Raw genomic sequence first — 23,673 nt, forward strand, 5'->3', positions numbered from 1 at the left:
GCAGGATCCGCGAACGGGGACTTCCATGGGGGGCGGGAGGAGGCGGTATATTGCCCCATCGTCCTGGCAGAGCTGCTCTTCACTCACGTTGATTTATAATAATAATGGGAATCTAGAAATGTAATAATAATAATAATAATAATAATAATAATAATAATAATAATAATAATAATAATGTGCCACCGGCAGCAGCAGCTGCTGGGAAAGAGGAAGAGACTGATGTTTCGCTCTGCGCTGTGCAGATCGTCAAGCCTCTGAACTGCATTATAAACGTCGCTGGGCGTCTGGCCTGGGGAAAATGGCGGGGAAATTGGGGTGTGTGCGCGCGTGTGTTGCATTTCTGAAACCTGGTCCGTGCTACACGCTTGCTCCGTGTAAGTCCAGCTGATTGTAACGTGGCGCAGTCGTGAGTACGGGTGCGCAGGATTGAGGCCGTTGAAGATTTAGTCATTTAAAAAAAAATTGCGCCGCTTGACTGTAAAGAGAACCTCCAAGCGGTTTACAGAAGGAAGAATAAAATAAAGAAAAATTAACAAAAACTTTCAAAAACTTAACAGATTAAAACGCGCATCGACTATTGAGAAATGTGCCCTGATAATAAATGAAGTTAGTAGATGAAAGCAAGGAGTCCTGTCCCGATGCGGACGTTGATTCCAACACTAATTTGAAGTCGGCGACAAGGGGATTGGAGGGAAAGCTCTCATGATTCATCGTTATAGCTTCAGAAGCGGCTTTTGGGATTTCGATCCTGAGGACACCCCCCTTCCCCCGCTACTTCAAACGGAGATTCTGCTGCTGGAACCTGATTACTAACGTGTGGGCAGTTAGATTTGCCTACGACTTGCTTTCGAAGGCGCAAGCAAAAGCCTTCGCCTGTACTGCTCCCATCTGCTGCTATTTCCTGCACTCCCCAAGATCTCTGCACTTGGCAAGGGGAGGACCTCAAGCCGAATTTGATCCAGAATCCACCTGTTGTCACCCACCTTTGTGATAAATCCTTTGATAAGTTTTGTAGAAGGCCTCTTGCATAGGAGCCAACTCTTAGAAGGGGCTTCGTCCCACCAATAATATATTTGAGAGCGCCAGGCCTCCCCAAAGATGATGTGCATTATCATTCAAATAGTGTGCATACATGGGATCAATTATGTGGGGTGGGGCTTACCTCCCCCCCCCCATATTTTATTCAAGTTGGCACCCCTGCCCTGCAGAAACACATGTGATGTAAAACTGCCTGGATTGGGGTGGGGGTGGAGTGAAACTCTTATTAATTCTCCTGGACCTCTCAGCAGCACTGTGCCCTCCTGGGTCATGTAGCTGGATTGAGTTTACCATACTTTACTGTGTATAAGACTATGGTTTTTTTTACTGAAAAATAATGTTTAAAGAGTGGGGTAGTCTTATACAGTGGTACCTCAGGTTAAGAACTAAATTCATTCTGGAGGCCCGTTCTTAAACCTGAAACTGTTCTTAACCTGAAACACCACTTTAGCTAATAGGGCTTCCCACTATCGCCACGCGATTTCTGTTCTCATCCTGAAGCAAAGTTCTTAACCTGAGGTACTATTTCTGGGTTAGCGAGTCTGTAACCTGAAGCATCTGTAACCTGAGGTACCACTGTACACGGGGGCAATCTCCCCCCATTTTCTTAATTTTGAGTGTGTTTTACACGGGGGCGTGTTATACATAGAAAAATACAGTAAGTAGCATGGTATTGCAGTGGCTCTTGTCTTTAAAAGTATGGTCCTAGAGGAGGAGACTTTTGCTTTGCTCAGTGGTTTTTGGGCTGCTGTAGGCTCTGGTTTGGACCCAGTGCTATTTAATGTCTGCCTGAAACTGCTGGGAAAAACAGTACTGATGACATGCATCTTGATCTCTCATTTGCATCTAAAAGTCCCAGGGAGGCAGTGATCTGGATCAAAGGATAAAACATATATTGGATGGAATTATACTCCTCCTTAAGGAGGACCATGCATGCACACAACTTGAGGCAGGAGACTGGGACCTGCCCTGCCCTAAGTATTTTAAGGACAGCTTTTTCAAGGAACGCCTTCACCCATGTTAACCTGGCTGTGTCTTAAGAGGGAGGTTGGAGGCAATGCTTGCTCACCCTTAAGATCAGTTAAGTTGGTAGACATGAAAAGCAGCGTAGGAGATTTGAATGTGGCTAGTACAAAGCTGCTTTTATTGGGAGAAGAGGCGGGACTGAATTTGCTTGTAGAACTAAAGTTGCCTGCCTCTCTGCTTGCCTCTGCTTGGGACGTGGGTGGCGCTGTGGGTAAAACCTCAGCGCCTAGGACTTGCCGATCGTATGGTCGGCGGTTCGAATCCCTGCGGCGGAGTGCGCTCCCGTCGTTTGGTCCCAGCGCCTGCCAACCTAGCAGTTCGAAAGCACCCCCGGGTGCAAGTAGATAAATAGGGACCGCTTACCAGCGGGAAGGTAAACGGCGTTCCGTGTGCTGCGCTGGCTCCCGGCCTCTAGAGTGAGATGAGCGCACAATCCTAGAGTCTGGCAAGACTGGCCCGTACGGGCAGGGGTACCTTTTACTGCTTGCCTCACTAGTATATTTCTTCCAACCATTTTTAGACTACTTTGTACCTTCTGCTATAAATTCCAGTAGGAGTCTCTTCTGAGCTAAGACCTGGCCCTTGGATTACGTACTAATGTTCAGGTTTATCAGACCCTAACTTTGCACAGCTTTAACACCCAGCTTTTAAGCAGTTGCATCTGCTTGCTCACAGCGACTCATCTTTCTAGAGCAATATATCTATACTCACGCTTATAGAAACAAAGGAAACAGCTATATCAGACCCATCTATTTTAAATGAAAGTCATTCATCACAGAACCATTTTCAAAGCTTAAGGACCAGAAACAGATTGCGAAGAATCCATTTTTAGGAATGACCTTTAAATAATATGGTTAGATAGAACAGCCAGGTGCTCTGTCAGCTGGAGAAGCAAATTGATTTATATTGTTGTCTTTGCACTGCATTGTTGCTAATGCGTTTTGAGAAGCAATCTAAAAGGTTCCCTTTGCTACGTGTGGACAAATTGCTACTGAACGAGACACTGCAGTTTATAATTAAATCTCTAATTTAAAAAATGCATTAACAAACAAGGAAAGTGCTCAAATGCCTTTGTAGATCTTTAAAAAGCTACTTATTTTATTTAAAGCATTTTTATCTGCTCTTTAGTCAAACACAGGCGACCAGAGCAGTTTGCAACTATGTGTAGTAAGATAGTCCCTGCTCTCAGATACATAATCTAAAAGACGGGACAGAAAAGGAAAAGGGGTTGATAAGGAGGAGGAAATAAACAAACTCAGATGACAATATCTGGAGGGCCACAGGTTCCCCACTACTGCTCTACATCTCTTGGGGGGTGGGGGTGAGGTACTGGGTATGTAAAGACTAAATGGCTATGAAGTGGGGAAATGTGTCCTCAGTACACCCAGACCAAGGAAAAATGGGTTTTAGTTTAAGTCTTTATGGACAAAGCACACACTTAACAGTAGCTCCTAAGATGCACAGAACATACACACACTTCTGATGCCTAAGTAGCTGGCATCTGAGCTGGATTGTTGGAGCAACAGTAGAACCGTGCCTCCACCCAAACTTAAGTACCCTTGTCTGACAGGGCAAGCGTAAGCAACCTGCAACATCTCCTACGGGGAAGTTGCCGTTGTGCCTGTCCCTTCAAACTTCCCCTCCCAGTCCTGGGGGACAGAGGAGATTCTGCTGACCCTCCCCTCAGGCACCACCTCTTCCTCTGCTCCTGGGCATTCTGCCTTCTTCCTGCCCCGGCTGCTGCCCCTCATCCTCCATCTCCTCCTGCTCAGACACTTCGCCTCCCCCCCCTCCAGCTCTGGTTCCTGCCTCGCAGGAGGCACAGAACCCCACAAATCACTGCCCCCTTCCCGTGGGTCAACCTCTGTCCCCACAGCCTCCTCCACCCTCTCCTCAGTGCCCTGCCAGTCCCTGACAGAGGGGGGAATCATATACAAGGAGAACATCCTAGGGTTGTTCAGCTTAGGGGGTGCAGTGTTCACAGTTTCTTAGGTCTGCAATTCGAAAGGCAGGTTCTGTTCCAGGTACATGAAATGGTACCTGGTTCTGTTCCAGATGAAATGGCTGCACAGCTGGAATTTGAGCCTTGAATGCTGTCTCTTTGGCCCGGGCATCAGAAAATATAGTAGCTGGTTTTCTAGGAACCCTCTTTGCCAGAATCTATCAGGGATAGCAAAACAATGCTGTGTGCCCTTATGGCAGTCTGGTGGATCATCAGAGATCACTATATGGCAGGTTGCCATACCTCAGATGCTCCCTGCCTCTCCCATCCACATGTAGGCCAGATTCTATAAATCTTCTATGTGTATGTAAGCTCCCTATGCATTTGTGACTATCCACAAATATGTTGGAATCACACCATATATCAGTTTGCCATCCTGACGCAGAGAAAGAAGTGTGGTACACTACTAGATTCTGACAAACAAGGGTTTAAAATAAATCTGATCACATTTTGCTCTGCCTAGATGGGTCAAATAACTTTTATTTATTGGTTGAGAACCTGAGATGTAGCAATTTCTGCTTATGAATATTGGGGGCGGGGGGGGGGGAATTTCAATTCAATCTGCATTTAAAGGTGAGGCAACCTAATTTGTACTTTCCAAAACAGTATGAAAACTGAAACGTAGCCATCCTTGCAAATAAACGCTTTGTCAAATTTTGCAATGCATTTCTTCAGCCAAGTAATGTGTACAAAAGTGCACATATAGTGGGGTAAAGTGCATGTATAATTAAAATAATGTACAAAAACACATTAGTATAGGGGAAATTGCTTGGTGAAAATGTGCATATTGGGCAGATTTGCATACAAACATATATTAGGAGAAATTAGTATTTAAATACTGATTAATCTTCATGATAGCTTCTGTTTTAAATTGCAAACTGATGTAGGGAACTGAATTTAAGATTGGGGGGAACGAGAAGATGAGAGAAACTCAAACTGACAGATCTGTAAAGGTAAAGGTAAAGGGACCCCTGACCATTAGGTCCAGTCATGACCGACTCTGGGGTTGCGGCACTCATCTCACTTTATTGGCCGAGGGAGCTGGCATACAGCTTCCGGGTCATGTGGCCAGCATGACTAAGCCGCTTCTGGCGAGCCAGAACAGCACACGGAAATGCCGTTTACCTTCCCGCTGGAGCGGTATCTATCTACTTGCACTTTGAGGTGCTTTCAAACTGCTAGGTGGGCAGGAGCAGGGACTGAGCAACGGGAGCTCACCCCGTCGCGGGGATTCGAACTGCCGACCTGATTGGCAAGTCCTAGGCTCTGTGGTTTAACCCACAGCGCCACCCACATCTCTAGTAATGAGAAGCAGAAGCATACCTGCTTTTATTCTCCTGCCAGTCAGCTTTATCCAATAACACAACAAAGGATCAAAGATCTGCAAATAAGGAAGTTTCCCTGAGCAGACGAGAAACACAGCTATCAGAAGTAGGCTAGCAATGACACAGAATGCCATAAATTGCTTTAGAATCCTAGGGGTTTCAGTTTAAGATATCTATGGAGAATTTTACTTAGCTAGTTGTGTATCTATCTTCTCAGCACTATTGTTCATCTTTATGGGAATGGGAGTCTCTGCAGATAGGGGGGAAATGTTCTGAAGGTGAAAATAGTTGGTAATTTCAGATAAACTATCACGGTTGCTATCTACAAATACAACACAGAGCAGAACAAGAAGCAACTCCCAGTAAGAACACATTTGGGGGGGGGGCATTCATTTTTAAAACTCCAATTCTAATCAAAAGCAATTTCCAAATTCTATCCAAAAATAACTGCTTCCCAGCTCACCATCTGAAGTATAGATCCAAAGTCGCTAAGGTGAAAAGGAAAAACTCCCCATCAGAAACAAGATGTGCTCAAGAAGGTCTAATCTCCACAGTTTTTGACTGAGAAATTAATCTACAAAACCCAGAAAATATGACTGTACCTCTCTCTCCGAGTGGCTAATTATGTTATTTTGAAGATTTTCACTTAAGTGCTGTTAGTAATGCAGTCCTACATATGCACCTACATAAGCACCATTGTTTTTCAATGGGCTTACTCCCAGGCAAATGCATGCAGGGCTTCAGCATACCATTCTTTTTTAAAAGTATATGCTTTTGACATAAAAGTGATGTGTAGTTGGGCCGGGCCAGCTCCTGGTGGCGCAAGGAATCCGGCTCAGTTCCCATGGCAGCCCTGGCGCTTCTTCCCTCGTCCCTTCTCCTGCTGGGCCAGGTGGTGTCTGGCTTTCCAGAGCCCCCCGTGACCCAGGCAGCCCTGGTGCTTCCTCAGCGTCTCGGAGGAAGGACAGTCCAAGCTGTAAGGTGAAGTTCACAACAGCATGCACTGCTCACCGAAAAGCTGTTTCTCAGAAGGTTGCCTTACCATGAGTGCTGTATCCCAGAGCATGCTGCAGTTGGGCAAATGTGCTCCCTTGAGCCCCAAAGAAAGAGACATGCTCACTGGGGAAATGGCGAGGTTCATTCCATGGTGGACGTCTGCCCAGTGTTGGTAGAGAGCAATGGCAAACTCCGTGCTCAGGTTCTGTATACCTGAAGGAGCATCTTCACCCCCATCATTCAGCTGAGATCCAGCACCAAGGGCCTTCTGGCGGTTCCCTCATTGCGAGAAGTGAGGTTACAGGGAACAAGACAGAGGGCCTTCTCGGTAGTAGCGACCACCCTGTGGAACGCCCTCCCTTCAGATGTCAAGGAAATAAGCAGCTGTCCTATTTTTAAAAGACATCTGAAGGCAGCCCTGTTTAGGGAAGTTTTTAATATTTAATGCTGTATTGATTTTAACACTCGATTGGGAGCTGCCCAGAGTGGCTGGGGAAACTCAGCCAGATGGGCAGGGTATTAATAATAATAATTCTTATTATTATTATGTGGTTCATGGTGTCAGTATAAAAGCTGTCATGCCCCTGCTCTCCCTCCAGGTCTTCAATTATGTCATTTAAATGGAAAAGAAGAGAAGGCTAGCAATTATAACTGTTTTAGGGACTTTCTTATATACCCTGAACATATCCTTGGAAATAGACATTACCTTCATGTTTTCTTTGTTCTTTCTTCCTCCTGCCATCTTTCTCCAGATCAGGATGGCAGGAGGTCTGCAGAGCCTACAGGAAAACAAAGAGCCACATGGGATATGTTTATTTTCTGAACCTTGAAATAGGCCTCAGACAGTTACAGAGAGACCTTTCCTAAGAAACCTCAGGGACTAAAATTACTTTGGAAGCAATATCTATATGCTGAAGGGTCTTATCTTTTGTGTCCTCTCAAAGAGGGATCCACAAGCGGCGGGGGGGGGGGACGGGGACTGTGGGCGAGGGGAAGGTCTAGGGAGAGGGGAAATTTTATTTTTTCTTCCAAGATGGGAAGACTTTTCTTAGCCTTAAAAGCCTAGAAAAGGAAATGGGGCTCACAGTTAGTACTCTCTAATGCCTTTAAGCTCAAGAGGAATTCAATATCATCACAGAATGCAGATGCTGAGAGAAATCCTACTTACATGTCTTATCTACTTCCTGTAACAAACGCGAAATGATCCAACCATAGCTCACCAGGCCTTTTAGCACTCTGGTGACCATTGAGCCAGCAGAGGGAGGTGTCACAATGGCTTCTGTAAATCTGGGGCTGGTCACTAGAAAATAGGGACACTTGGCAGGTCTCCTGAGGTACCCAGATGGGAGACCACCAGGGAACCCATGATATGGTGCTTAGAATTATACAGACAAAAAGTACTATGTAAATATATATATATATACAGTGGTGCCTCGCAAGACGAAAAGAATCCGTTCCGCGAGTCTCTTCGTCTAGCGGTTTTTTTGTCTTGCGAAGCAAGCCTATTAGCGGCTTAGCGGATTAGCGCTATTAGCGGCTTAGCGGCTTTTAGCGGTAGGGCGGGTAAGCGGCTTAGAAAAAGGGGGGGGGGAGTCGGAAAAACTCGCAAGACATTTTCGTCTTGCGAAGCAAGCCCATAGGGAAATTCGTCTTGCGAAGCACCTCCAAAACTGAAAACCCTTTCGTCTAGCGGGTTTTTCGTCTTGCGAGGCATTCGTCTTGCGGGGCACCACTGTATATACACAAATGTAAAAAGCCCCACACTACCAGCATGCTATCTGCACTCTCATGCTGATCTCCTGAACAGCCTCGTGTCTTTACTTTTTTCTTTTTAAATTTATTTTTATTAAAGATTTTCTTGGTTTACAAAAGTACACTCCTTGTCTCTTTTTTCAGGTTGTAGTCTTTCTTACAAATCAGTTACATTTGTTGTGAGAAATAATGTTAAGTACAGTATAAGGTTTCTTTGATCAAATTAGATTTCACACCTGTTTTCCAGCTCCAGGCCTGCCAGAAAATACATGAGAAAACCAGTAGGTGGCACTCCCCACTCTGAATCATTATAGAATTAATGTCTTTTCACAGTTTTTAAACAAAAGCATTCAATTCAACACTTCAAAAAAGGGCTTAAAGCAGGCCAGGGCGTACAGGAAAATCAGCAGTTATCAATATTGCTGATTTTAACGCTGTTTTTATACCATCAAATAAAATAATGGAAGTGGTATTGGTTTCCTTGGATCCTGTTTTCATTGAAGGAATGTGGTCTCTAGAACAAGTGAAATAATAAGGAAGAGGGTGGTGCCCCAGAATAAGAGAACAGCTGGTGTTCTTCCTTGGAATCATTTGCCTCCAAAATATTGCCTCTCCTCTCCTCCTTATGCATATTTTCTCTGTTGTTCTTTCATCTCTGTCTGGTTTGTGTGGGTGTTGTTTTCCCTTAGGTAGAACATGCAGCAGGTGTGCAGTGAGCGCAGAGCAATCACGAGACATGTCGAGACAGGCATGCACAACCCGGGATTCAGCAAACTAGGCACAGACCACTAGCCAAGGATTCTGGCTTGCCACATATAAGCTATTTCCCATAGTTAAAGTGAAAAATGTGCAGTCTTCCAAAATACTGGGAATGGGAGGAGACAGAAGAGAAGCAACTCTGCATTGTGGATACTAACTGGTTCCCACAATGGGTGCAAGAAAATGCTTGTGTCTATTGCAGCAATCCCATTCCTGCTGCTGCAAGGCATTTTCAACTTGCCCTCCTGATATTTGCTGAAGTGCAACAAAAACCTGTAAAGCCAGTTTAACAAGAGAATGTTACTGAGGGGAAAAGTGTGATCTCCATAGGCAATGTATCTAAAGTGCAAATTTAAAGGATTTCAAAAGCTATTATCCATCCACAAGCCAACAACATCCTAGTTTCTCTTGGGCAGGGAGTTTTTAACATAGGGTAAAAGATCAATTGGTAAGCATGCATACCCCTGGACCACATTCTCTCATTCATCATATATATACAGTGGTACCTCGGGTTACATAGGCTTCAGGTTACAGACTCTGTTAACCCAGAAATATTACTTCGGGTTAAGAACTTTGTTTCAGGATGAGAACAGAAATCGTGCCAGAGCGGAGCGGCGGCAGCAGGAGGCCCCATTAGCTAAAGTGGTGCTTCAGGTTAAGAACAGTTTCAGGTTAAGAACAGACCTCCGAAACAAATTAAGTACTGTATATGGTTATATTGAAGCAGGTTTTCAAAACTCAATGGATTCCACATAGGGTATAGGCCTATTAAAGCACAAAAAAACCAAATCTGTATCATAAGCTGACCTCATGCAGTGATCTCTCTTAAATGGCATGCTGGAAACATTTCACCACTATTTAGCATTCACATGAGAGTTCATGTGAGTTCACATGAGAAGTGGCAAGAGGAAGTGACCTCTGCAGATTCCACTTGCTCCCAAGGCCCCCACCACCTGACAAAACTTTGGTCCAGACAGTTCCTCCAGAATAGTGTGGAACATGACACCAGCAAGTGTCCCTTCCATTGGTGGGACCAAAATTCTCCCACAGGCAAGAGTGCTTCCACTAGTGGACAATGAAGTCTGGATTTAACCTAACGTTACACGTAAGTTACAGTAATATTACAAAGAGCATGTTCACAAAATGAACACAAGGGTGAAGAAAACCTTCCGTGCAAGATGATCCCAGGTTCTTCTCGACTCAGCACTTTTTCAAATGACAGGTGTGTGTATTAAGAGTCAAAATCTATTCATTTGCGAAGCATGTTCCCCCTGCCTGGCTTCTGAAAGGCTGCCTGTTTATTTTTAAAAAACCCAGATGCCCATTTATCAATTCTTTAACTTACTGGCTTCTTGGTGACCTCACAAGCTACTTGCCAATCAGTACTGGGGGCAGCCATCTTCTGCAGCAAACTAACAGAACTGTTGTGTCCTCCGCATGTCTTTACCCAGACTGAGGTGCATTCCAGTGTAACGTCGTGGTATTCTTTCCATGAAGACATGCATACAGAAAATGTTATAATACTGAATTCAAAATGCACATGACAGAACAGCTTAAAGCTCACTATACATGACATGTACAAACCTGGACTGATTTTTGTATGGATATTTTCCACTACTTATTTTGACTGTACACAGATGCAGAGTGCAAGAGAAAAATATTTTACAGACTTTAAAATGTGTATCACACTTATCCATCCTACAGAAGATAGATTTGCTTTGCTTTCAAATAATAATTTCAGGATAATGAATGCTGCCTTTAAAAAAAACACCTGGTGCTAGCTAAGGCAGAAACATTTATTAGTACAAAAGTAACTGATGCTGTCATATAATAATGTCTGAGTGTTCTCAAAGCAATTTGTCTTCAGTTTGGTTTTAATTATTTTTCTAAAGTTGTTGTAATGGCTAAACAATAAAAACAAAAAACGGATTTCATTTTTAAGTCAGATTTATTCATATGGGTATAATTGAATAAAGCAAGCTCTCATCTGGAAAAGAAATTACCGGTATATGCACTTTCAATACAAATAGCCCTAGAGATCTCAAAAGAAGAGCCCTGAGGCAAAGAATATTAAAATGTATGTTCCTTCTTACGTAAAAAAAAGAAAAAAAGAAAATCATTCAAAGTGTTAAATCTCAGCCCACTTATCCTCTCTCTCTCCACACCCCTTTCCTTTACAACTTGCTCACACTTTCCTGTGTTCTCACTCTTCTGACAATGGCTAGAATTAGTTCATCATCAGAGAGAGCTTTTCTCTGCTAGCTCTTTTTCCAGTTCCATCAATTTCTTCTTGCCTTATTCCAAGTTCCAACTTTTAAACCCCCTTTTTATATCTTTGCCATCTTCCCACAAACTTCAGACATCAATTATGTTGTAGTATTAGAACTATCTCGTGGCAATTATAACAAAAACAGCACAGATATTTTCTAAAGTGGACTTTTGTTGATGCATTCTACTATAAAATACAATAAATGTTTTTATCTAAGGTACCACTTTTTGCCTCTCTTTGCTGTCTCCTCTTTTTATACCTTTTCCATGTTCTCATAAAGCGCAAACTTTTCACAATGGTTCTGTAACATTAGTGCAATTTACATGCTGCTTTGAGGTGTTATATTCACTTTATTGTGCCCAGTGTAATCCTATCTACACTATAAAAATCTTTCTACAATGAATGTTCACAAAGTCAAATGTCTGATTACTGTGTGAACGAGTAAAGTTCAAGGCATCCAGTGTTTTGCTGTCCAACTTTTGAAATATTCTTGTGATCTGCCTTGTAAGGCAATGACCCCTATTTTACCTTACAAGATCATTATCCCAATGACAAGTTAAATTTGTAACTACCAACTTGAAAATATTGACAACTCTGAATGGATACAGTCTTAAAAGTAGTTCGTGGGTCATAACAATAACATCCTACAGATTTTCTTAAGTATTATACGCCAGATTGAAAGTGTTAGCATCTCTGACCAATATAAAACTGCTGGAAAACAACAAATATAAGAGTACAGAAAACACATCTGTTTGCAAACAAACTAGATAAATCAAAAGTATATTAGAACATTTTTTACAATCATACTACCTGAAAGGTTTTCATTAGCACAAGAGAAATTTCACATCCTGAGAAGAGTTGCATTTAGTTATACAGAAGTACAACTTTTACCACAGTTTGTTTACTCTTTCTGTGTAAAGATGAGGTTTCTGAAAGCTCAGAAATCCAGTTCTGGATTGTGCAACTTGTATGGTCAAGAAAAGAAACCTGCATTTATTGATGACTTAAGTGAATCTGCAGGCTGCCACCTTCTTCAGGTTTAAAAAGCAAAACATACAACATGAAACACAGAAGTAAATGAAATGAATGTAAAGAATGCTGTTTGTTCAATATGCTCGGGTAAAACCATAGCTAATAAGAATAGCTAAAGATATGGGCCAAATCAAGTATTCTGCCAATTTTTAAACTTTAGACACCAATAGTTTAGTGTTATTAGAACAATCACATTTTAGTTCTAAGAGAAACAACACAGATTCTTTCAAAGGCTGGTTTTTGTTGTTCTTTCTAAAAGAAAGAAAGAAAAAGGTTTTGATCTTATGAAGTCATTCTAGCATTTATGTCCTAACTGCCTCAACACCTTTTGATGGTGCACAGAAAACCACCTCAAAAGTGTTTTCCACATCCTACAACATAATAAGAAGTTAGGAGATGTATAATGTTTAAGTCCATTGCTTTGATTGTGAACACAGCTGTACTCAGTGACAGGTTAACACCTTAGTTTCCCATTTCCTTCAATAAATTACTAGATGGTAGAGAATGAATTGAGATCAAGCATACAACCTTGTAAGCAGCACGTGAAGAAACTTCAGGCAGAATTGTATTCCATTACCAAAGCGATGTCAAATCAATACTGCCTCTTTCCAGTCTACTTTTCCTACAGTAACAGCAGCTGCTACAGAAGTGTAGCTTCAATAGCCTGATGATTCCTCGTGGCCTGTGTAGCAGTTGTAGGAAAACCGATTCCAGTCCAGAGTGCATTGTATAGACTCCTTTAGGTCATAGCTTGTTTTAATAAAATATATGGGAGTCAATGCTTTCACTTCAGCCTCTTGGCCAAAATCCCCATGCTGCTCCCGGCAACAACAAAGCAATGACTACAGAGGAGAAGAGATTCACCGCATTGTTATCTAGGATAGGTTTTCCAGATATGTGTCTTGCATCTTTTGTCTGATGGTTGACAACCATTCCAGTACTTGTGTCTAAACCTGAAGAATGAAATACAATATAGAAAACAATTGGATGGAGAAGTCCTTTTCACCCAATAACTAGCATGGGTGTCATCAAATGAACATCTACCAACACCCATAGATTAGAACTATTTGTGAACATTTATACACAACTTAAGACTGCAACCCTACATGCAATTTCTTGTCCCTATTTATCTCAATGGCACAAATTGGTTCTTAGGTCATTCTGCTTCAAACTAACAAGATGTTACTCTTTTTAGGATTCAAGCATCATGTCTTGGAGTGAGTGGAACATGTTCCTTCTGGCTACACAGTTTGGTTGTTTACATTTCCATTCCTCTCTGCCAAGTCAACAAAGGTTTACAGAATACAATTCCCCACAATATTTAATATTTCCACTGCTTATTTGTGGAATAGCAATTTTTCCAGTACTATCGTTAAATGATCTAAATTCAACTCGAAGCTGCAGAGATGAGACAAAATAAACGCACATAGAACAAGATTCTCAAAGTATGCCAAGTAATCAGAAATAGTTGAAGTCAATGCAAATGATGACATGCTTTGAAGTAAGCCTATACTATCATTACCAAGAGCCATACCCACCCAATAGGGAGATTACATCACTTTCATACAAATCTCAAAACAATTTATTTGGGGGAGGGGACCCTTACCGCTGTATTGCATCGTTGCTCCTAAATAAGAATCAGTAATGGATCCCAGTAAACCAGCCATTCCACCAAACACAATAATGGGCCATTGTGGAGCAGATATATCCAGGTCATTCACAAACATCAACTGGGAAATGAAGTAAGCTACACCTACTGATGTGCCACCAAGCAAACTTGAGATTAGGCCCACTAAAGTAATGCCACCATTGGTACCTAAAAACAAAATTAAAAATCCAACGTAACTGGCATTCTAAACTTGTTACACATACATTTAATGAAGACTACAAAAACTAATGGTAGATTTGTTACACACTTTTGGACTATGAGGAGAAATCTCCCCTTTTGCTTAAAATAAATAAATAAAACTGAATTTGATATAATTTATCTTATACTCTTTTTGCAGCAATGTTCCCAGTGTTAAAGAAACAAGGGGAACTACAATGTTCTACAATCTGTTTAAATTACACTTCTTAAAGTCATCAGCAAACAAACTGCATTAAGTGCAGATACAACCATTGGGGTTTTTTTTAGTTGAGAGCATTAAAAGATTGGGAACTGGTCACAGGCTTGGAAGATCTCTCCCCATAAATTCTTCTCTGCTTTTCTTTGTTAGCATTAACTTGAATGCGGCATTACATCACCACCAATGTTGACACTAACCATGATCAGTGTCAGCTTCTAACTCTGGTTAAAAACCAACCCTGGTCACCACTACAAAAGGAAGGATGGAATTCACATGAAGGGAGGAGGAAGCATGCAAACCAGAAAACCTGCTCCTGATCTCTTGCTATCATTATGAAACCTAGAATGTCATGTTTGTCCCAGCATTTATTCTGATGACACGTTAAGTATTGTTACCTTAAAGAATCCAAACATGGACAATTTGTCTGAAGAAATAAGGGTAACTAAAATATAACTACCAAAATTCAGGGCAGATCTATTACAATTTTGAACACAAAGGAAGGTATCAGGCTAGATGGAGAAGACAACAAGGCTCTCTCCAAACAAAGCATGGCCCTTTTTGAATGAAAAAGTTAAGCAACTTTCATTAGAGAGGAAGAAATCAATACTGATGTCAACATTACTGTTTGTGCGACTGAACTACTGGACCAGCACCTCCCTCAGTTGTAATCTCAACTAACTGGCTAACTGGCTACTGTCATTTTCAAAAGCAGAATTTTTCAAAGCAACCCACTCTAGAATATATAATATATTAAAAATCCAGTAAGTTCCAGTCAAGCTTAAGGAAGGACATTATTCACTTTGGGAATATGAGCATAAGCTTCAGATACTGTGCTTTTCTATCAAGAATTCAAAATATTTCCCTGTCCTAGAAGACAGAGATGAATTTTGAATACAGTAGTATTTCTAGTAAGGTTCTGATAAAAGATTAATGGGTTTTACTGCAACAGGTTGCATAAAATCATGCCCAAATGGGACAGAATGACTCACAAGATGCCATAACTTTTATCATTTTTGGACAGTTTGACCAGTTACACTCAGTTGTCACTGAATCAAACGTAGAAGAATATGATAAGAAAGGGCCAAGCTACAAATGAGCTAGCACAAAGCAGCCTTTTCAGGCCTAATTTAAGGCTACATAAGCTATATTAAAAGTACACCTCCAAGGTTTCCCAGGCCACAAAAATGAATTTAGCAGGTTGCCCACAAACCATTCATCATTAAACTATGGTACTATTTAAAAAAAAAAAAACTAAAGCAGAAATTTCCTTACCTACTGGAACTTTTTCCCAGGTTGTTATCAATCGGGGTTCACTACTCATGACAGTGCCAATCTCTGAAGCCCACGTATCTCCAGCACAGCAAGCTAAAGCACCCAGTAGTGACAGACACATCCAGGATGCTGTATATTGTTTGGAAAAGTCTATAGGAATTTCGCCTGGACCACTTTCAATCATGTATAGCAGAGCCAATTCTGCAGGTACACCACCATTGCAGAATACTTGTACCCAAGTTCTCTGCCCACCTATGTACAGAAAGGGAAGATACAAGTTCTTAAGAGGAATTTTAATATGCAATATCCTTGGAAGCACACAGAAAAATAATAAAAGCTAGACTGTAAAGTGTTTTACATTTCAATCATTGTGGCTTTCCTTCGTAACTAGAAGTAAAGATCATTACTAGTGCAAAGGACTTCGTTCAGGCACTTGCAAGTCACCCACCAGAAAGAAGAGGGAGGCGAAAAATAAATTGCACAGTGCATAGTCTGTTTATCGCCTTAATTAAAAGTCAAAATGCATTTTTTGTAATCAATTGGCTTTAAAATTGATGTTTAATTCTCACCTTCTTTGTATTCAGAATCTATTTGCTTCTTTATTTCTCCTTTCCACTTGGTGAGTTTGGAGGAAGTAATAAAAAACATGAACATGGCAGCGAAAAAGCTGTAATTTGCCACAGTGAGGATAAATCCAACTACTAAACCTAAAAGAGGGAAGAGATGGTGTCACAAGTTATGTACGCTGGGAAAATTAGTTCAAAACCAGCCTAGACTATGATGAAAATGTAAAGATAATATTGTTCTGTCTAAAGATTAGTTAAAGCAGCAGAAAATCCCAATGATATTGCATCTTCTGTTTACCTATGCACTTGGTGAGATAAGAAAATGTGCTATAAAATAAAATTCCTAACATACAAGTGAAGATTGCAACAAACTGTTGCAATGTGGCCTGTGCATTTCCAGTATTCTAGCCAGTCATGATAGATTACTCCATTCCATTTCCCCTGCTGCTGCCACTGAACTTGCTTTAGGAGTGGGGTGAGGAACTGTCCCTTTGCTTTCTATTTCTGCAACTTCCTGAAATATCTTCCTCTTGTTTTTCAATAGCCTTGTTTTGGTTACACAGATAATAAACCTGAGCTCACTTTTAGTACCTGAGTCCATAATTACTTCATCATCTTTGGGCAACAGCAGGAGTTTCCCCAAATATAGCACTTTTTGCATTTTTTAAAATAGTAAAGTTCTGTTCATGTCCTTTCTTCCAACTGTTCATTTCCATTCTTTATTCTCATTTCCCTTCCCTTTCTGGTACTGAACATACTGGTCACATGAGCTTCCCTCTGCCAAACCAACACCTGCATTAAATTTCCTTTCAGTTTTGATCTTCACAAGTCTTCATGCATGTCCCATCTATCAAATGTTGTTGTTTTTCTTGCTTCAGTATTGCAATTTTCATTTTTCCACTTGCATAATAAAAACTGAATTGGCACAGCAGGTCAATAAATTAGATCCCATTCATACCTTCTCCCTTCAGAAATCTTGGAGGATAATTGTCAGAGCTGCCCCTAGGTCCCAGCTCACAGAGGACCAACGCCAGGCTGTCGTTATGTACAAAAGTCTTTATTGAAGTTCGGTTTCCATTTCAAAGCCGCAGCGTGCAACTCTACGTCTTTAACCCTAGACCGGCGAAGCTCCATCTGAGTCTCCTCCCCTTCCACACCAGTTTAAGACTCTAGCCGTGCTCCACCTCTTCCTTAGCTCCTTCCTCCTCTGGGCCCTCCTGCCCGCTGGGGTTTCATCCTTTCTGGACTCTTCTGACGCTGACTCCCCTGATTCTTCCCCCTCCTTCCGGCGGGCTTTAGGACCTGGTTCCCTATCCGGGCTACCTGCTGTGACGCTCGCCTGTACATTTGAACTTGGCGCGCGCGCCCAGCCGGCAACCTTCCTCTTGACCGTTCCCCCGCTCTCCGATGGAGGCGTGGTCAATCCTGACTCATCTCCTCTCGCTGGTGGTGAATACGCTGGTCCCGATACCTGGGACTCCCCCCCCCACTGCGCTCTGGTGGGGAAGCTGGTCCTGATTTCCAACTGCTGCTCTGGGAGTCCCCGCTGGCCCCTTGCTTCTGGGGTGTCCCCCTTGTGGCCCCCCTTGCCCTGGCCACCGGCGCCCCCTTCTGTGAATCTTCTGATTCGCTGGAGAGGCTCATGGAATCTCTCGGGCTACTGTCTTCTTCTCCTACGCTGCCCTCGGATTGCTCCCCCTCGCTCTCCATCTCCTCCCCTCCCTGCGCTCCCGCTGCGTCCCTGACAATAATAAAGTTTTAGCTTCTGCTAGATGAAATTATTATAAATAAGCACAGGACTACAGCTGCTGATTCCCTATAGGGAGTGAATCAATGAACATAAGCCTCTCCCTATCACCATCTTTTCCAGCTAATATAATCAGCAAGTATTCTCCTTGGCAACCACACCTCATCAATGTTATACACCACACCTAATAATAATAATAATAATAATAATAATAATAATAATAATAACCTAGTCCATTGTGGGCAATAAATATACCATTTACATTAGCAAGGTTATGGTTGCTTTAAGTCAATTGGACGACATTTATATTGTTTTGTGAATGAATCTTCCCTGTAATGGAAATAACTTCAGAATGTGGTACAGACACTACATTATTTGCAAAATAGCTCATACAAAAAAGTAAGATGAAGTAGCACAAGAATATTAAAGCCAAAATTATGAATGGCAATATTGAACATTCCACTTAAGGGGGTGGGATCAGGAAATTTCTAAAACTATATGTAAGCACAACCAAACTTAAGGCAGAAGAACATACCTCCTATTGCTCCACTATGATCAAGACTTTTTTTCTTAAATCCTCGTGAAGCTATTATCAGGGGAATTAAGATTGAAACAAGCCAACGCCATGGAGAAATAGGCCGCAAAGTACCTATAGAGTAGTTTAAAAACAGCACTATGTCAGAATAGAAATATGTCTTTCTACATTCTTTAGCATTTTTTTACTACATGTGTTATTATCGTCTCTTGTTTCCTTATGTACACGACGGGACTGAGTTTTCTATAGGCTTTTCTTTCTGCACAAATATGGGTTAGGATGAAGGCTGAATAAGTAGCTGTGAGTTTTTATGCTCTTCTCCCACAGAATTCCTTGCCAACATTGGGGATCCCTTCAGAGCAACACCCTGTAAAGCATCAACTGGAAGGAACTTTTACACTCTCAATTTGACATGCATTTCTTATCTAACAGTCACATGAAGTTATTTTTAGTTATGTAAATATTTACATATTTACAATTGAATTTGCTTGTATTCTTTGAAAATGAAATATTAAGAAAATATTAGGATTAGCAGCCAAGTTTAATAAAAGATTATGCATGAGTGTTGTAAACTAAAATGTATCATGTGTTAGTAGCAATCTAGACTTTACCATAATACGTGCTTGCAGTCATAGACACAATCCAAAAAGATAAAGAAATGCAAATAAGTACACTCAGTATGATAATATTTGTCATCATTTTGATATAGTCTTTGTTGGAGTCGTCCCAAGAAAACAATATCATGGAAAGTCCAAGGCTGATCACCTGTGTATAGAAGAAACAAGAACAAGCTTTCAGATACCGTAATTGGTTTTTTAAAAGTGTGCAAATTAAACAATGTGGGAAAAGGTAGCTTCCACATTCAATAAAGGCAGAAGAAGCTATAGTTAAATCAGCCAGCTTCATAAGCCAGTTTGAACCTGGCTTCTTTGTCAAGTACCTATTGTTGGTTATATACCTGGGTTCCCATTTCAAATCCAATGGTAAGCCAAAATTCTTTGAAACGCAAAGTAGCAGGCATCCTCTTCCCAGTTACGCAGGGGTAGAACAAAGGAAAAAGCATGCATGCCTAACATTTTGTTTGAGCTCATGGAGGCTCATCCAATACATACAAATAAATCCAATAAATACAAATAAATCTGCATGTGAAGGCCTGCTGCACAGAATCCTACAGGCCTGACTAATGAACAATTCAAATGTCCTTAGTTAACAAGGCAACTTCTGCTGCAAGCAGCAGAATTTTGAAAAAGAGTCATTGTAAGGAGCCAGAGGGAGATACTATATTTTTTCCATAGCATAGGCTCCAACAGCTACTCAATAATCGTATGGAGAGTTGCAGCATGATCAGGCAGCAGTATGCCCAACAACTTAAACTCCATTTTCCTCTTCTGTGCAAAGCTACTAGAAATGCAATCAAATGCCAATAACATGCTATTTTGTACCCAGATAATGGATTAGGAGATGAGGCAGAGCTTTAAAATAGTGGAAAGGCAATGACCTGCTTCTCTTCTTTTCTTTTCTTTTAAAAAGTGCTTCTTCACTGAATGCACAACAGTGTTACACAGTAGATGAAAAAGTATTAATGAAAAGTTTGCAAGATTGACATGGTAGGCATGAGAACAACACTATGTTGTGAATACTCTCACATAAAATATCCAAACAGGTGACTGGAGCTTGTACACACCAGTCAACACGGGAATCACAATGCCTGCACTTTCCTTATCTGGAGGATGTTCCATTCTTGGAAAATGCAAAGCATATGACATCCACTGTTCGAAAAACACAGTATCATTGGAACAGAGCATACTTGCAAGAGAAGTTGTATAGAGTGAACACACTCATGCATTGGCACTAAAGAAGGATAAAGTGGGGCATATAAGTTAATTCACTCTTCAGCCTTCATACGGAGTTTAGCCCTTTCTGCTGCATTCTTCTTAGGTTGGTAGTCTAGCAACCAATCTCATACTCTAGTAGCACATCCCAAACATCCAAATATTTTGGAATCAAGAGTATCGCTACATTTCATTTGTTTATTTGCTCTGTTCCGCTTTGCACACTACAGACATCCAAACAACAGTACAGTGGTACCTCGGGTTAAGAACTTAATTCGTTCTGGAGGTTCGTTCTTAACCTGAAACTGTTCTTAACCTGAGGTACCACTTTAACTAATGGGGCCTCTCGCTGCCGCTGCGCTGCCACCGCACAATTTCTGTTCTCATCCTGAAGCAAAGTTCTTAGGGAAGTTTTTAATCTGTGATATTTTAGTGTATTTTTGGTTTTTATGGAAGCCGCCCAGAGTGGCTGGGGAGACCCAGCCAGATGGGCGGGGTACAAATAATAAATTATTATTATTATTATTATTATTATTATTATTATTATTATTAACCCAAGGTACTATATCTGGGTTAGCAGAGTCTGCAACCTGAAGCATCTGTAACCAGAGGTATCACTGTACAAGGGAATGGAGGGCTAGAGCACTTATTCAAGGAGGGGTGCTGGACTGCCTTTTCAAAGAACAAGCTGAAGGAGACACTGTTCCATATATAACGTCCACAGACGTTAAAAGGAACATAATACAGACCCATGTAACTAGGACTGGAATGCCTAATCAATTAATTGCTTAGAATGTGCCCCTGAATTGTGTTCATGCCTCTTTCTTACCTGGATGGGCTATTCTCTATCACATGGCTGGAATGTACATGAGGCCAAAGGCCCATCTAGTCCAGCATCATGTTCTCATGGTAGTAAACCAAGTGTCCTTGGGAATGAAGGCCACAAGTACTCTCTCCAATTGTGATTCCCAGCATCTGGTATTCAGAGGCATATTGCCTCTAGTAGCAAAGGTAGAATATAGCCTTATTCCCATAATCCAGAGCAGAAGAACCTTTTCAGAATGTAAGGCTAGAACCTTAATTCCCCCACTGCCAGCCAACCACCTGTCCATCACCTGGTGTCACCATGACATCAGGTGACCCGTTTCCCCTTTGCAGCTCACCTTGACTGCAAAACACATTGCAAAGGAAGAGCCCAGCTGATGCTAGCATGGCTTGAAGTCACTACCAATCAGTTGATCAATGCTGACTTCGAGCTCTACTTTCAGCAGGGATTGGCTCCCCTCAGGAACTACAACTGGCAGCTGGGGAACCAATCCCAGTGGGGCTTACATTTGAAAGGCATTAAATACAAGCCCCGCCTGCCAAGGAATAATCAGGAGCATATTTTAAAGCTCCTGATTGTTCCTCAACAACTGTGTCTTGTTTCATGCCCAAAGTCTTGTGTGAAAGTAGGTGTTGCATGGCTTAGGGAAACAACATTATGGGGCAGATTAGAACCCCTGTTGGGCCAACGGTGCCCCATCACTGCCACTGTCCCTTTGTATGCTGAGAACAATAACAACTAGCAATTTCAAACCACAAATCTAGTGTCACTTTAATCAGATTATTGTACCATAAATACAGTGGTGCCCCGCAAGACGAACGCCTCGCAAGACGGAAAACCCGCTAGACGAAAGGGTTTTCCGTTTTGGAGGCGCTTCGCTAAACGAATTTCTCTATGGGGTTGCTTCGCAAGACGAAAAAATCTTGTGAGTTCCCGCGGGTTTTTTCCGCCCCCCCCTTTCCTAAGCCGCTAAGCCGCTTATCAGCTGTTCCGCTGATAAGCCGCCCCTCAGCTGATCGCTAAAAGCCGCTAGACCGCTAATAGCGCTAATCCGCTAAGCCGTTAATGGGCTTGCTTCGCAAGACGAAAAAACCGCTAGACGAAGAGAATCGCGGAACGGATTAATTTCGTCTTGCGAGGCACCACTGTATGGAGTATACTCCACACTTTGTGTTGATTTATTTCATTGATTTGCATCCCACCTTTTGGGGTACAAATCCTTCCAAGGGATCTCACAAGTAAATGCATTATATAAAATCACAATAAGGAAGTATCCAACACATAACAATTCAGAAATACTGGTCCCGTGGGACAGTATGTGGTTCCTAGCCCTATACAGGTGTGGGGATGGAGGAGAATCTACCTGGAGGAGCCTGAGATGACCTTCTTTACCTGTTTCTCTTGTCCTCCTTTTCTGGCTCTGGAGCCAGTGGTGTAGTGATAGGCAGTGTGGTCTAGTGGTTAGAGTGCAAGAATAAGTCCTGGGAGTCTACAGCTCAAATCTCCAAATCTGCTGTGAATCTCACAGGGTGACATTGGGCCAGTCACTCATACTCAACCCAACCTGCCTCACAGGGTTGTTGTGAGGACAAGCAGGGCTTTTTTCCAGCTGGAGTTCAACTTCTAAGAATTGCCATTCTAAAGAGAACAAGGGAGAAATTGACGGTGAACTCTGGCACTCTTTTTCTAGAAAAATAGCACTGAGGAAAAGTATGTAGGCCACCTTGAGGTCCTTGGAGAAAAAGGGGGGAATCACAGAACCGTAGAGTTGGAGATCCCCAAAGGGAATCTAGTCCAACCCTTGGAGGAAAAGTTGGGATAGAAAGGTAGCGAAATAATCGCCCACCTACTCTTATGTGACAACTAAAAAGGTGACGTGGCTATGTATTTAATGCTTTTATACCCCGCCTTTCTCCATCCTGGAACCCAAGGCTGCTTGCATGGGAAGCTACCTGGTTGTCTCCCCTCCAAACAGTTGTTTTCAGACCACCGGCCAGGACTCAGCAAACCCCTAAGACTTTGAGGCCATGCAGGGCAAGCGCTTTCAGCCCGTCTACACGCGTTACAAATGAGGAAGAGGCGAGGACCTCAACCTCGGCAGGCGAAGCATCCCGCTCTCCCTTGCGCGAAAACCGGACCTGAAATGGCGAGCCGGGCACGTCGGAGAGGAGCCGCGGGAGCTTCTAAGCCTTGTGCCCAGACAGAGGTGCTCCTCCGGGGCTTTCTACGCACCTCAGCACCGACGCCGGGGCCTCGCCTGCTTTCTGCGGACCGCGTGGGGGTGTGGGAACCGCCGCATCTTCCTCACCCGCGCGCTGCCAAGACGCAGAACAGCAGCAGCGGCAGCCGCGGCGCTTGGAAGCCCCATGGCCGCCTCAGAACAGCGCCCCCCGCCCCGCGCAAAGGACGCTTTGGAGCTGGAAACCCGTGACCGTAGACCGACAACTTATAGACTCATACACGTTTTCAAGGTTCCGGGTTGGCACTGGACTGGCATTCTCTACCCGCCGCTCGCAGAAAGCAGTGGGCAAATCCAGGCGCGAGCTTAGCTTTGTGCTTAGCTATATCCTTACAGAAACCAATCCTGCACCCACTTACTTTGGAATAAGTCCCCTTTAAGTCAGTGGGAC

The 23,673-nt window shown here is 42.4% G+C and overlaps 2 protein-coding genes and 1 long non-coding RNA gene across 5 annotated transcripts in view; 1 reads left to right on the forward strand and 2 right to left on the reverse strand.

Annotated features, from left to right (window-relative positions):
- Nucleotides 1–1,680: 1,680 nt before the first annotated feature.
- On the reverse strand, nucleotides 1,681–10,702 carry LOC307225741 (uncharacterized protein). Of its 2 annotated transcripts, XM_079993837.1 has the most exons (5): nucleotides 10,244–10,702; nucleotides 7,094–7,166; nucleotides 5,390–5,467; nucleotides 2,539–3,262; nucleotides 1,681–2,220 (listed from the first exon to the last, which is right to left on the reverse strand). In XM_079993837.1, exons 1-4 carry the CDS (start codon nucleotides 10,472–10,474, stop codon nucleotides 3,189–3,191), a joined length of 456 nt encoding a protein of 151 aa, XP_079849963.1. In that variant the 5' UTR covers nucleotides 10,475–10,702; the 3' UTR covers nucleotides 1,681–2,220; nucleotides 2,539–3,188. The 2 variants fall into 2 exon arrangements, with proteins under 2 accessions (XP_079849963.1, XP_079849964.1); XM_079993838.1 differs by lacking the exon at nucleotides 2,539–3,262 and having other exon boundaries at nucleotides 1,681–1,909.
- LOC307225744 lies at nucleotides 8,011–11,297 on the forward strand. Its single transcript, XR_013843159.1, has 2 exons — nucleotides 8,011–8,135; nucleotides 9,626–11,297. It is a non-coding gene; the product is annotated as an uncharacterized lncRNA (long non-coding RNA).
- The window catches only part of TMEM19 (transmembrane protein 19), a 30,153-nt gene continuing 17,307 nt past the window's right edge, over nucleotides 10,828–23,673 (reverse strand). The window contains exons 1-7 of one of the 2 annotated variants that reach the window (XM_079993822.1): nucleotides 23,352–23,439; nucleotides 18,997–19,150; nucleotides 18,386–18,499; nucleotides 16,107–16,244; nucleotides 15,538–15,789; nucleotides 13,806–14,015; nucleotides 10,828–13,152 (exon numbers count right to left, since the gene is read on the reverse strand). In XM_079993822.1, coding sequence (XP_079849948.1) covers nucleotides 12,989–13,152; nucleotides 13,806–14,015; nucleotides 15,538–15,789; nucleotides 16,107–16,244; nucleotides 18,386–18,499; nucleotides 18,997–19,150; nucleotides 23,352–23,411 — 1,092 coding nt within the window. In that variant the 5' untranslated portion in view covers nucleotides 23,412–23,439 and the 3' untranslated portion in view covers nucleotides 10,828–12,988. Of the gene's footprint in view, nucleotides 13,153–13,805; nucleotides 14,016–15,537; nucleotides 15,790–16,106; nucleotides 16,245–18,385; nucleotides 18,500–18,996; nucleotides 19,151–23,351; nucleotides 23,440–23,673 lie in introns of those variants that run through there. The other variant, XM_079993823.1, reaches the window with a different exon arrangement.

This window comes from Podarcis cretensis (assembly GCF_951804945.1).
Source record: "Podarcis cretensis genome assembly, chromosome: 10".
Lineage (NCBI taxonomy): Eukaryota > Metazoa > Chordata > Lepidosauria > Squamata > Lacertidae > Podarcis > Podarcis cretensis.